This window comes from Heterodontus francisci, chromosome 9, assembly GCF_036365525.1.
Source record: "Heterodontus francisci isolate sHetFra1 chromosome 9, sHetFra1.hap1, whole genome shotgun sequence".
Classification (NCBI taxonomy): domain Eukaryota; kingdom Metazoa; phylum Chordata; class Chondrichthyes; order Heterodontiformes; family Heterodontidae; genus Heterodontus; species Heterodontus francisci.
In genome coordinates, this window is record NC_090379.1 from 23,178,100 (window position 1) to 23,190,827 (window position 12,728).

Below are 12,728 nucleotides of genomic sequence, written 5' to 3' on the forward strand. Positions count from 1 at the left end.
TTACTAAAAGCAAGGGACCTACTGAGCCCTGTGGAACTGCACTTGTAACAGCCTTCCAGTCGCAAAAACACCCATCAACTATTACCCTTTGTTTCTTGCCATAAAGTTAATTTTGAATTCAATTTGCCACTTTCTCTTGGATCCCAAAGGCTTTTACTTCTTTGACCAGCCTGTCATGTGGGACTTTGTCAAAAGCCTTGCTAAAATCCATGTAGACCACATCCACTGCGCTTCACTCACCAACCCTACTTGTCAGCTCCTCAAAAAATAAAATCAAGTTATTCAGACATGACCTTCCTTAACAAATCCATGCTGAATTTCCTTGATTAATCTGTGCCTTTCTAAAGCGAACGGGTAACAATGAGAGCGGAGCCAGTCATAAAGAGACCGGGAGAGAGAGCGAGAGTTCACTTAGAGAGCAGGAAACAGCGAGAGTGAAGCTGGAACATAAAGAGACCAGGAGAGAGAGCGAGAGTTCACTCATCAAGCAGGAAACAGTGAGAGTGGAGCCGGAGCATAAAGAGACCCGGAGAGAGAGCAAGAGTTCACTCAGAAAGCAGGAAACAGTGAGAGTGGAGCCGGAGCATAAAGAGACCTGAAGAGAGAGAGAGCGAGAGTTCACTCAAAGAGCGGGAAACAGCGAGAGCGGAGCCGGAGCATAAAGAGACTGGGAGAGAGAGTGAGAATTTGAAAACAAAATGCACAGTGATGTCACAGGAAAGCTACTAGGTGATTATTTGGTGAGTAACTGCTGTTATGGAATAATTCTAAATAGCTGGGTTAGTGACTAAAGTAAAGAGAAAGGTAAGGTCTACAGTTTTTTTTATATGATAAGTAGCGTTTTTTAAGGAATCAAGGTCCCTAGTGTAAATAATCTCTAATTTTTGAGTAATTTAAGGGAGTAAATTAAGGGTAAGTCATGGCAGGGCAGCTCTGCAACATGGAGTGCTCCTCCTGTGCAATGTGGGAGGTCAGGGCCACTTCCATTTTCCAGGCGAACATGTGTGCAGGAAGTGTCTCCAGCTGCAGCTACTCTAAATCTGCATTTCGGATTTGGAGTGGCGGCTGGGGACACTGTGGAGCATCCGCGAGGCTGAGATCATCGTGGATAGCACGTACAGGGAGGTGGTCACACTGCAGGCAAAGACTGCACAGGCAGAAAGGGAATGGGTAACCACCAGGCGGAGTAGAAGAACGAGGCAGATAGTGCAAGACTCTCCTGCGTCCATCTCCTATTCTAACAGATTTTCCGCTTTGGACACTGTTGGGGGAGATGTCTTCTCAGGGGAATGCAGCAAGAGCCACATCTGAGGCACCACGTGTGGCTCAGCTGCACAGAAGGGAAGGAAAAAGAGTTGGAGAGCAATCGTGATAGGGGTACTATTGTAAGGAGTACTGATAGGCGTTTCTGTGGCCGCAAACATGACTCCAGGATGGTATGTTGCCTCCCTGGCGCTAGGGTCAAGGATGTCACGGAGCGGCTGCCGGACATTCTGAAGGGGGAGGGTGAACAACCAGAGGTCATGGTTCACATTGGTACCAACAAAATAGGTAGAAAGAGGGATGAGGTCCTACAACAAGAATTTAGGGAGCCAGGTAGCAGATTAAAAAGCAGGACCTCAAAGGTTGTAATCTCTGGATTACTCCCAATGCCACATGCTAGTGAGTGTAGGAATAGGAGGATAGAATAGATGAATGTGTGGCTGAAGAGATGGTGCAGGAGGGAGGGTTTAGTTCCCTGGATCACTGGGTCTGTTTCTGGCTAAGGTGGGACCTGTACAAGTTTGGACAGGTTGCACCTGAACTGGAACGGGAGCAACATCCTTGCAGGGAGGTTTAATGGTGCTGTTGGGGGGGTTTAAACTAATTTGGCAGGGGGATAGGATAGGTGGAGGTACAATAGGGGGTGATGCACAGCCAAATATGGAAGAGAAACTAAGTCAGTCTGGAAGGCAGAACAAATATTGACCTGTTAAGGCACAAGCGAATAACGCAAGGCTGGATTGCATCTATTTTAACGCAAGGAATCTTACAAGTAAGGCAGATGAATTGAGGGTGTTGATTAACACGTGGGAATATGATATTATTGCTATCACAGAGACATGGTTGAGGGAAGGGCAGGACTGGCAGGTCAATATTCCAGGGTATAGAATCTTCAGGCGTGATGGTGGTGGGGGGTTCTAAAAGAGGAGGTGGCATTGCACTGTTGATCAAGGAGTCAATTACAGCAGTAAGGAGGGATGATATCTTAGATGGTTCCTCAAATGAGGCCATATGGGTAGAACTTAAAAACAAAAAGGGGGCAATCACTACAGGCCTCCAAACAGACAGGGAGAGATAGAGGAGCAGATATGTAGGCAAATCTCAGAGAGGTGTAAAAATAATAGGGTAATAATAGTAGGGGATTTCAACTTCCCCAATATCAACTGGGATAGTCTTAGTGCAAAAGGCTTAATGGGGGGGGAATTCTTAAAGTGCATCCAGGAGAGCTTTTTGAGCCAGCAAGTAGAAAGTCCTACAAGAGAAGGGACGGTACTGGACCTCATCTTTAGGAATGAAGCCAGACAAGTGGTAGAAGTGTCAGTGGGGGAGCATTTCGGGGATAGTGACCATAACTCTGTAAGATTTAAGGTAGTTATGGAAAAGGACAAAGATGGACCGGAAATAAAGGTACTGAATTGGGGGAAAGCTGATTTCAATATGATAAAACAGGATCTGGCCAAAGTGGACTGGGAGCAGCTACTTGTAGGAAAGTCTACATCAGATCAGTGGGAGTCATTCAAAAAGGAAATAGTGAGTTCAGGGACAACATGTTCCAGTGAAGGTGAAGTGTAGGACCAACAAGTCCAGGGAACCCTGGATGTCAAGGGATATGGAGGATCGGATAAGGCAAAAAAAGGAGGCTTATGGCAGATTCAGAAGGCCGAAAACAGCAGAGGCCCTAGAGGAGTATAGAAAGTGTAGGGGGGTACTTAAAGTAATTAAGAGAGCGAAGAGGGGGTATGAAAAAACAGTGGCGGGCAAGATAAAGGAAAATCCCAAGGCGTTTTATAAGTATATTAAGGGCAAGAGGATAACCAGGGAAAGAGTAGGGCCCATTAGGGACCAAAGTGGCAATCTGTGTGTGGAGCCGGAGGACGTAGGTGAGGCTTTGAATGATTACTTTTCATCTGTGTTCACTATGGAGAAGGGCGTTGTAGGTGTAGAGATCAGGGAGGGGGATTGTGATATACTTGAGCAAATTAGCATGAAAGGGAGGAGGTATTAGTGGTTTTAGCAGGCTTAAAAGTGGATAAATCCCTAGGCCAAGATGAGATGTATCCCAGGATGCTTTGTGAGGCAAGGAAGGAGAATGCAGGGGCTCTGACACAAATTTTCAAATCCTCTCTGACCACAGGAGAGGTACCAGAGGACTGGAGGACAGCGAATGTGGTACCATTATTCAAGAAGGTAGTAAGGATAAACCAGGTAATTATAGGCCAGTGAGTCTAACGTCAGTAGTCGGGAAACTACTGGAAAAATTTCTGAGGGACAGGATTAATCTCCACTTGGAGAGGCAGGGATTATCAGGGATAGTCAGCATGGCTTTGTCAGGGGTAGATCGTGTCTAAAAAATTTGAATTTTTCGACAAGGTGACTAGGTGTGTAGCTAAGGGTAAAGCAGTTGATGTAGTCTACGTGGACTTCAGTAAGGCTTTTGATAAGGTCCCGCATGGGAGATTGGTCAAGAAGGTAAGAGCCCATGGGGTCCAGGGCAATTTGGCAAATTGGATCCAAAATTGGCTTCGTGGCAGGAGGCAGAGGGTGATGGTCAAGGGTTGTTTTTGTGAGTGGAAGCCTGTGACCAGTGGTGTACCACAGGGATCGGTGCAGGGACCCTTGCTGTTTGTAGAGTACATTAATGATTTAGACATGGATATAGGAGGTTTGATCAGTATGTTTACAGATGACACGAAAATTGGTGGTGTCGTAAATAGTGAGTCGGAGAGCCTTAGCTTACAGGACAATATAGATGGGCTGGTAAGATGGACAGAGCAGTGGCAGATGGAATTTAATCCTGAGAAGTGTGAGGTGAGGCATTTTGGGAGGACTAACAGGCAAGGGAATATACAATGGATGGTAGGACCCGTGGAAGTACAGAGGGTCAGAGGGACCTTGGTGTACTTGTCCATAGATCACTGAAGGCAGCAGCACAGGTAGATAAGGTGGTTAGGAAGCCGTATGAGATACTTGCTTTTATTAGCCGAGGCATAGAATATAAGAGCAGGGAAGTTATGATGGAGCTCTATAAAACGCTAGTTAGACCACAGCTGGAGTACTGTGTACAGTTCTGGTCACCACACTATAGGATGTGATTGCACTGGAGAGGGTGCAGAGCAGATTCACCAGGAAGTTGCCTGGGCTAGAGCATTTAACCTATAAAGATAGATTGGATAGACTAGGGTTGTTTTCCTTAGAGCAGAGAAGGCTGAGTGGGGACCTGATTGAGATATACAAAATTATGAGGGGCATAGATAGGGTAGATAGGAAGAAACTTTTTCCCTTAGTGGAGGTGTCAATAACCAGGGGGCATAGAATTAAGGTAAAAGGGCAAAAGGTTTAGAGGGAATTTGTGGAAAAAAAATTTCACCCAGACAGTGGTTGGAATATGGAACACACTGCCTGAAGGGGTGGTAGAGGCAGGTACTCTCACAACATTTAAGAAGTATTGAGATGAGCACTCGTAACGCCATAGCATACAAGGCTACGGGCTAGGTGCTGGAAAATGAGAGAATAGATAGGTGCTTGATGGCCAGCACGGACATCATGAGCCAAAGGACTTTTTTCTGTTCTGTATGACTCTATGACTCCACATGAAGGTTTAAACTGTCCCTCAGAATTGATTCCAATAATTTGGCCACAACCGAAGTTAAGTTAACTGACCTATAATTACTAGGATTATACCTTCCTCTCTTTTCAAAGAACGGTTCAACGTTGGCAGTCCTCTAATCTTCTGGCACAACCTCTGCAGCCAGGGAGAAATGAAATTTGATGGTCAGAAACTCCACAATTTCCTCTCTCGCTTCTTTTAACAACCTGGGATATATTTCATCCAGGCCTGGCAATTTATCCACTTCCAAAGAAGTCAATTCCTTTAATACTTCCTGTCTTGCAGTGTTTATCCCATGCAATATTTCACATTCTTCCTACTTAACTATGATGTCATCTATTTTGCGAAGACAGCTACAAAGTATTTATTAAGAACCTTACCTACATCTTTCATCTCCACGCATAGGTTACATTTTTGGTCCCTAATAGGCCCCACTCTTTCCTTAATTATCCTCTTGCTCTTTATGTACTTGTAAAATATCTTCGGATTTTCCTTGCCAGTATTTTTTCGTGCCCTCTCTTGCACCTTTCCTAGTTTCCCTTTAAATTCACCCCTACATTTTCTGTACCCTTCTAGGCTTTTTGCAGTATTAAGCTCTCAGTTTTGTTTTCATGGGATGTGGGCATCATTGGCAAAACCAGTGTTGCCCATCCCTAATTGCCCTTGAACTTAGTGGTTTGCTCGGCCATTTCAGAGGGCAGTTAAGAGTCAACCACATTGCTGTGGGTCTGGAGTCACATGTAGGCCAGATCAGGTGAGGATGGCAGATTTCCTTCACTCAAGGGCATTAGTGAACCAGATAGGTTCTTATGGCACCATTACTGACACTAGCTTTTTCTTGGTAGGACACCTTTACCCTGCATCCCGTCAATCTTCTTGAAACCTTCCATTGGTCTGACACTGATTTACTTTCACCTTTGCTAAATTGCTTCTGAGACTCGTAAAATTGGCCTTCTCTCCAATTTAGAACCTTTAGTCTTATTTTATCATTGTCCTTTTCCATAGCTATGCTAAATCTAACTGAATAATGATCACTACCACAAAAGTGCCTTCCCAATGATACTCCTTCCACCGCCCCATCTTCATTCCCTAAAACTAAATCTAGAATTGCACTCCCCCTCCCACCCCACCTTGTGGGCTTGCCACAAACTGGCTGAAAAGGTTTTCCTGAATGCAATTTAAGAATTATACGCCCTCTTTGCCTTTTACACTGACTGTGTCCCAGTTAATATTAGGTAATTGAAATCCTGCACTATTACTGCCCTTTTTTTGGCATTTGTCAGAAATTTGCTTACAAATTTGCTCTTCTATCCTCTCAGACTGTTTGGAGGTCTACAGCACACTCCCAGCAGTATGATTGTCTTTTTTTTGTTCCTTAGTTCAGCCAATATATCCTCATTTGATGATCCCTCGAATATATCATCCCTTCTCACGGCTGTAATTGTTTCTTTAATTAATATTGTCACCCTACATCCTTTTTTATCCCCCTCTCTATCTCATCTGAAAATGTTATAACCAGTAATGTTAAGCTGCCATTCCTGTCCCTCTCTAAGCCATGTTTCAGTAATAGCTAAAAAAAATCATAGTTCCAAAAGTAAATCTGTGCGCTCAGTTCATTTGCCTTATTCACTATACTCCTTGAATTTAGGTATATACCATTAAGGACAACCACATTCCTCTTTTGTCTATTTTCCAACATTTGCTGGCTCTGCCTTCCAAACTCTTTTGCTAATTTTCTGCCTTCCATTTCCAGTTCTGTTTTCTCCCTTCTGAATCTATGCTCAGCTTCCCATTCCCCTTCCTAACTAGTTTAATCCTTATCCAACAGCACCAGGAAACCTGCCCACAGGATATTGGTCCCAGCCCTGTTGAGGTGCAACATAGGGCGGCGCAGTGGTTAGCACCGCAGCCTCACAGCTCCAGGGACCCGGGTTCAATTCTGGGTACTGCCTGTGTGGAGTTTGCAAGTTCTCCCTGTGTCTGCGTGGGTTTCCTCCGGGTGCTCCGGTTTCCTCCCACATGCCAAAGACTTGCAGGTTGATAGGTTAATTGGCCATTATAAATTGCCCCTAGTATAGGTAGGTGGTAGGGAAATACATAGGGACAGGTGGGGATGTGGTAGGAATATGGGATTAGTGTAGGATTAGTATAAATGGGTGGTTGATGGTCGGCACAGACTCGGTGGGCCGAAGGGCCTGTTTCAGTGCTGTATCTCTAAAACTAAAACTATAAGTGGCAACCTTGGAAAAGAAGGTGTCAGTGAGCTGGGAGCTGCACCTATGGGCAGCAGATTGTGAGATCCTGGAGATGCTACCACCAGATCCTTAGAAGGAGCTGGAGGTGAAGAAATTCAGGGTTGTGTGATCTTGATGGCCACTGGAAATGTGTTCCCACCTGGCCCTCTTGGAAGGAGGTCGTTCCCAGGAGGCTGAAGCTGTCAGCGTGACCTGCTGCGAAAGCCTGAGCCTCTGAAGCACTGTTGCTTTGTCATATTGAGGAAGGTTACCCTCTGTCTGCAAACCCTGTGCTGGGGTCATCACCTGCTTCGAGCTGGAACTCTGTGTCCATCCCCTCTATTCTGTGCAGTGGTATGTGGCTGCAGAGAAGGTAGCTGCTGTTGTTGCTGCTTCTCCTGCTTCTGTTGCTCCTCATCACAGGTCCATGTTACTGCTGCATAAGTTTTTCCCTCAACTGAAGGGTGACAGCAGGGAAGTTGAGATGGTGAGTAAATTCCAAGGTATGTGAAAGTACTTTCAAAAAGCTCTAACTGATGAAATGACCTTCAAAGCAGTGAAATCAGGCTCTCAGATCAAATCCTGTAAGGGACAGGTGGGGATGTGGTAGGAATATGGAATTAGTGTAGGATTAGTATAAATGGGTGGTTGATGTTTGGCACAGACTCGGTGGGCCGAAGGGCCTGTTTCAGTGCTGTATCTCTAAACTACAAGCCTTTCACTGAGGTTGGCCACAGGTTTTGCAATTTCATTCTTTAAATGCTTCCCAGCATGCCAGTTTTATTGCTTAATGAGTCCCCGCTGTCCTTTCGTGAGTTTCACACAGTTGGGGAAACCTATGTGCTAGCTGTTGAGGCCAGAATGATGGGTTAAACTCTCAGTTAAAATGTCTTTTGAATATTTTAATTACTAACCCAACAGCTCCACTGGGGTTATCTGCTCACCTGCAGACCCTCCTGGGTTAAACCCAGAAGTGGGCGGGATCATATTAGGTTCTTGATCCAATGCCACTTTTCAGGGCTTTAACTGCCCCCCTCCTCCCCCCGCACCACTCCACCACCTGAACCCGAACCTGCCTCACCTTGGCAGTTAAAATTCTGGCCTATATTTATGAAAATGTATTATTTAATTTTAAACTAACATGAATTGTTTTCTATTTATCCTCAGTCTGAGGCTAAAATTACTGTGCGGAGGTTTAGTGAAGGTTTCAGTCTGCATAAAGAGAAAGCATTTCCGGAATTTCATTTCCCAGATACAACATTTTTTCCAGTTGGAATGTTTATGTACCCAAGCACATACTATTTGTATGTATATGGATCACAGGTGAGGGACATGTATTATATCTATTTTTTCTGTTGGAGTTCTGAAAGTGATGTATAGTTATTTGCATTAATCAATTTCATTAGATTAGGAAAGGATTTTTTGTCTACACTAGTGGATCTCCTGTGGCAACGTAAATTGGAGAATATAGTTGGCAGCCTTATAGAAAATAGGTTGTCGAAGAAAAATTTTGAAGAGGGTGTTGTGAATGGATGCGAGTAATATTTAAAGGCAGTATTGGCTGGAATCATTGCTGAAAAAAAATCAGAAATTAAAACAAAAAATACTGGAAATACACAGAAGGTCTTGCATTATCTGTGGAGAGAGATAAACAGAGTTAAGTTTTCAGGGTGATCTTTCATCTGTAGTATTTTGGTCTTGAAGAAAAATCAGTCTGGGATCACTGCTGGAAAGCTGCGATGAGGCAAAATTTTGAAGGAAAATGCCGAGCTGGGGTGAGAGCACATGGGGAGGGGAAGCTTTAAATTTCAATAGTGAGAACCTGCAGGACAATTGGACTAAAATAAATTTATAAATTAAAAAATCAGACCTGTGGGTTCGAAAGATTTTGCAGGCAGGCAGCATTTTAAAAGTGGAAGGTGAAGGCAAAAGGACTGGGAGTTAAACATCTAAAGAGCCAAGTCCATGGTTGGGAAGCTGTTGGAGAGCTAAATGTTTTACAAAGTGTCATTTGGGGTAGCAGTATTTGGGGCTGAGAACCTGCAGCTGGAGTGAAACGTAGAAACATACGGCACAGAAGGAGGTTATTTGGTCCATCGTGTTTGTGCCAAGTAGTTGAAAATTTATTTAGGATGGGCTGGGGCTGGAATGAATCAGTGAAGTGGAAACTTGAAATATTTTAAAAGATGGAGAAGGTCAGCATTAGCAATACCTGAGATCTGGGCAGGTAAAAAATAGTATAGAGTGGGGCTGGAACAAACCTGTGGAGTAAGGAGGCTGAAAATTTTTAAAGAAAGGAGCTGAAGTCAGGCTAAACAGGTGGGGCAGAGAGGAGAAAAGTTTTTAAATAATCAGGGCTAGAAACCTGTGGGGTGGGAATGCTGAAAATGTTGTAGGAGTGCAGTTGAGATTTGGGGCAGGAAGGAAGTAAATATGCAAGGCCTAGATGTAGACTTTTAAAAGAAGCAAAATTTACTGGGTGAGAAGGTAAGCAGGCAGCCATTAACATTTTGATTGCTGGCCAGAATAGGCTCAGTATGTTAGCAATGGGAATGGAAGTCTGTACAACACTTGTGGTTGAGGCATAGAACTGCAGTTAGAACAGATAGGTAGTTCCTTGGGAATTGCCATTATAAACATTGACAATAAGTATTACAAAATCACGGCACAGGAAGTTGGATAGCAAGTATGTATATGCAATATATATTGTATATCTATTATGTATTAAGTTATGTATTAAAAATGGTATGTGGTCTCTAGATTTCAATGGTACTGGAACAATTACATGCTGTAAATGTAACATTATGTAACAGATTCAAAACAAAGGACTGCAGACTAATATTATGAGAAAACTGTTTGATTTCTCTACTCATCTCATTCCCTGCTTGGCTATTTGCTCCACTGTTCACCTGGCACCCCCCCATCCCCCACCCCCGCTTCTTGGTTACTTAGTTACTTGATCTCCCTGCTCACCCAGCCCTCCTGCATGGCTACTTGCTTCACCTGCTCACCACAAGCTTTATCATTGGGGTGGCCGCAACACAGTTGAAGCTCCACACATACCCATTCCCAGACGTTGGAAAAAGCTTATCTCTTTGCTTTTCAAACAAAGCATATTTCCCCCATCCTAAAGATCATTTTGAAGTTACTGCTTCTATTCACCATGACTGTTGCCATTAACCTTTCTTCATCGAGCACCATCATGGGTACCATGTTATCATCTTCCCCACCCTCCGATGTAAGAAGTCGCTGAACCGTTTGGAGCCTGCCCCCCAAGCTGTACTTTCCATCCATTCCCCATTATTTTAGCACTTTGGCCCATATTTTCATCCCCCACAGCACCCATCTCATCCCCTCCCCACACTGACCAGCAGTCAAGCTACTGAAGCCCCCGACCACTGAATGATTTTTACCCCTAATGGGCAATGTTTTTCCTACTCACAGCAAGCACCACTTTTACCACTGAACATCTCCTTCAACTTTTGTCCTATTTCTCCAAGTTCCCAAGTAAATATTTCTTACTCCCCATGTAGGACATCAAACCCCAGTACTGCCAGAGCAGCACTCCATGCCTTGCATCCCCAGACAATGACCAGCTTGTAAGGCATTCATCTTCATGCACAGCATTATGGTTCCTTCACCCATCAAGCAGCACTTCAACCCTCCTACTGAGCAGCATCTTAGCTCCTGCTTTGTTGCTGTACCCTTACTCTTACCATTCCAGCAGCAGATTTCAGTATCCACCAAATTATTAGCACTTTTGCCCTCATTTCACCCCCAGCCCCACCCGCCACCCCCATCCCCAAACGAAGCAGCCCTTCATTCTCTGTCGTCTGCTTCCCATTTTGATTCTCTAGTAGTAGCAGGTTGGCTACTGAATCTCTCATGCCATCACTAAGCAACACTTGAGTCCTATCTCTGTCTCACTCAGAAACCTTTTGGCCTGTCTCTATCTCCATGTGCAAGATTTTGGTCTTCAACCCCTCCCCATTGAGCAGGGCAGTGAATTAGTCCAGGCCTTAACTACCCCTCATTGAGGACAGAAACTGTTCCTATTCCTCCTTCCCTCCTCTCCTAGCTCTCTTTTCCTATTCTGCAGCTTTCTTTCTTTCCCTTCAAACCTGAGCTCTGAGAAGCAAGTAGAATGCAAAAGAACAGAAAAGTGTGAAGTATAGTCTGTGTGGGAATTCAGTCTTAGGTGCATTTGGGCAAGAGTTTTTCCTGTCATTAATAATTGTGAGAAAGGAGCAAGTAGAATTGAATTCTAATGAAATTTCATGTTTGTGGGTGTTCAGGCTAACACTATCTACATTTGTAAATTAGACATACCAAGGTGGAAGCACAGGGAACCTTCAAGCTGTGTGTGGAGTGCGATATCTGGGCCATTATTGATCTTCAGTATATCTGGGGAACTCTCTTCCCCCCACCCCACCCCCCCACCCCACCAACCCCCACAACAAAACCTAGGTCAATTGAAAATGTAAAAACTGGGATTGATAGATTTTTATTAGGCAAGAGTTTTAAGGATTACATAACCAAGGAGGCGGAAGTTGGGGAGGGGAGTGGCAAGGTGCGCAGGAGTAGATAGAGTTAAGTAACAGATCAGCCATGATCTAACTGAATGGTGGAACAGGCTCAAGGGGCTGAATGGCCTACTCCCAAGCACTAAATGTCAGAAAATTGTTTCTCTGAAGCAGATAATTTCAATGCTGGAGAAGCTATTGGCCAAACTTCACAGCATTAGAGAGAAGGGGGATTTCTGGATCATACTGTCTGGAATGTGGCCAACTGAGACACTGCTAGTCATTTCAAGACACAGGGAGAGCATTAAAAAGAAAAGAACAGTAGATGGCCATATATGAGGACAGCAAAGGCAGTCAAGACTCAAAAATGTAGGGAACCCCTGAGTTACTGGAACTCTCCAACAGACACATAGGGCTGAATTTTAATGTGCAGCAGCATGTGGCTTTGGGAGTGGATGGGAGATTAAAACCAGGAAAATTGTCAGCATGTAGGGAAGCCAGTTCCAACCTGTCGACATCTGCATTCAACTGCAGCGCCTTAGACTGCGTGCAAGCAACTCTCTCGGTAAAGGCAGATTGTCCACTTGAATATGTTGATTGCTCAATTAAAGAAATAGTAAGATGGCTTTTGCAGTTTAACTGGGGGTTTCCCAGGTTTCCTGGAGCTTGCCGGTGAAAGCAAGATGAGAACACAATGGCAATTAAGGGGCTGAGCGCATGGCAGGGAAATATGCCAATAAACGCTGAAATGTTACAGCTGCTTTCTTGCCTATTGGTGTGAAAAGCTTTGTTCACAGTACTTCTGCTGAGAGGTTACTTTGACAGCTTTGGAGGTTTATATATCTGGTCTCCACTTTGGAGCTCTGATCTATCAGATTAGCATGGCTGTCAGTTATGCTGTCTTACTTTGGACCTCAGATAAGGACCAAGATAAGCAGCAGGAAAAGCACCAGTAGGAGCGGGAGCAGCAGGAAAAGCACCAGCAGGAGCAAGAGGAACAGGAAAGATACCAGCAGGAGCAGCAGGAAAAGCATCAGCAGGAGAAGCAGGAAAAGCACCAGCAGGAGCAGGACCGGCTGCAGTTTCACAGGAAAGAGGTGA

The 12,728-nt window shown here is 44.4% G+C and overlaps 1 protein-coding gene across 1 annotated transcript in view; it reads left to right on the forward strand.

Annotated features, from left to right (window-relative positions):
* LOC137373316 (cation channel sperm-associated auxiliary subunit beta-like) overlaps positions 1-12,728 on the forward strand; it is a 96,618-nt gene that overhangs the window by 57,360 nt on the left and 26,530 nt on the right. The window contains exon 5 of the mRNA XM_068038140.1: positions 8,272-8,427. Coding sequence (XP_067894241.1) covers positions 8,272-8,427 — 156 coding nt within the window. The remainder of the gene's footprint in view (positions 1-8,271; positions 8,428-12,728) is intronic.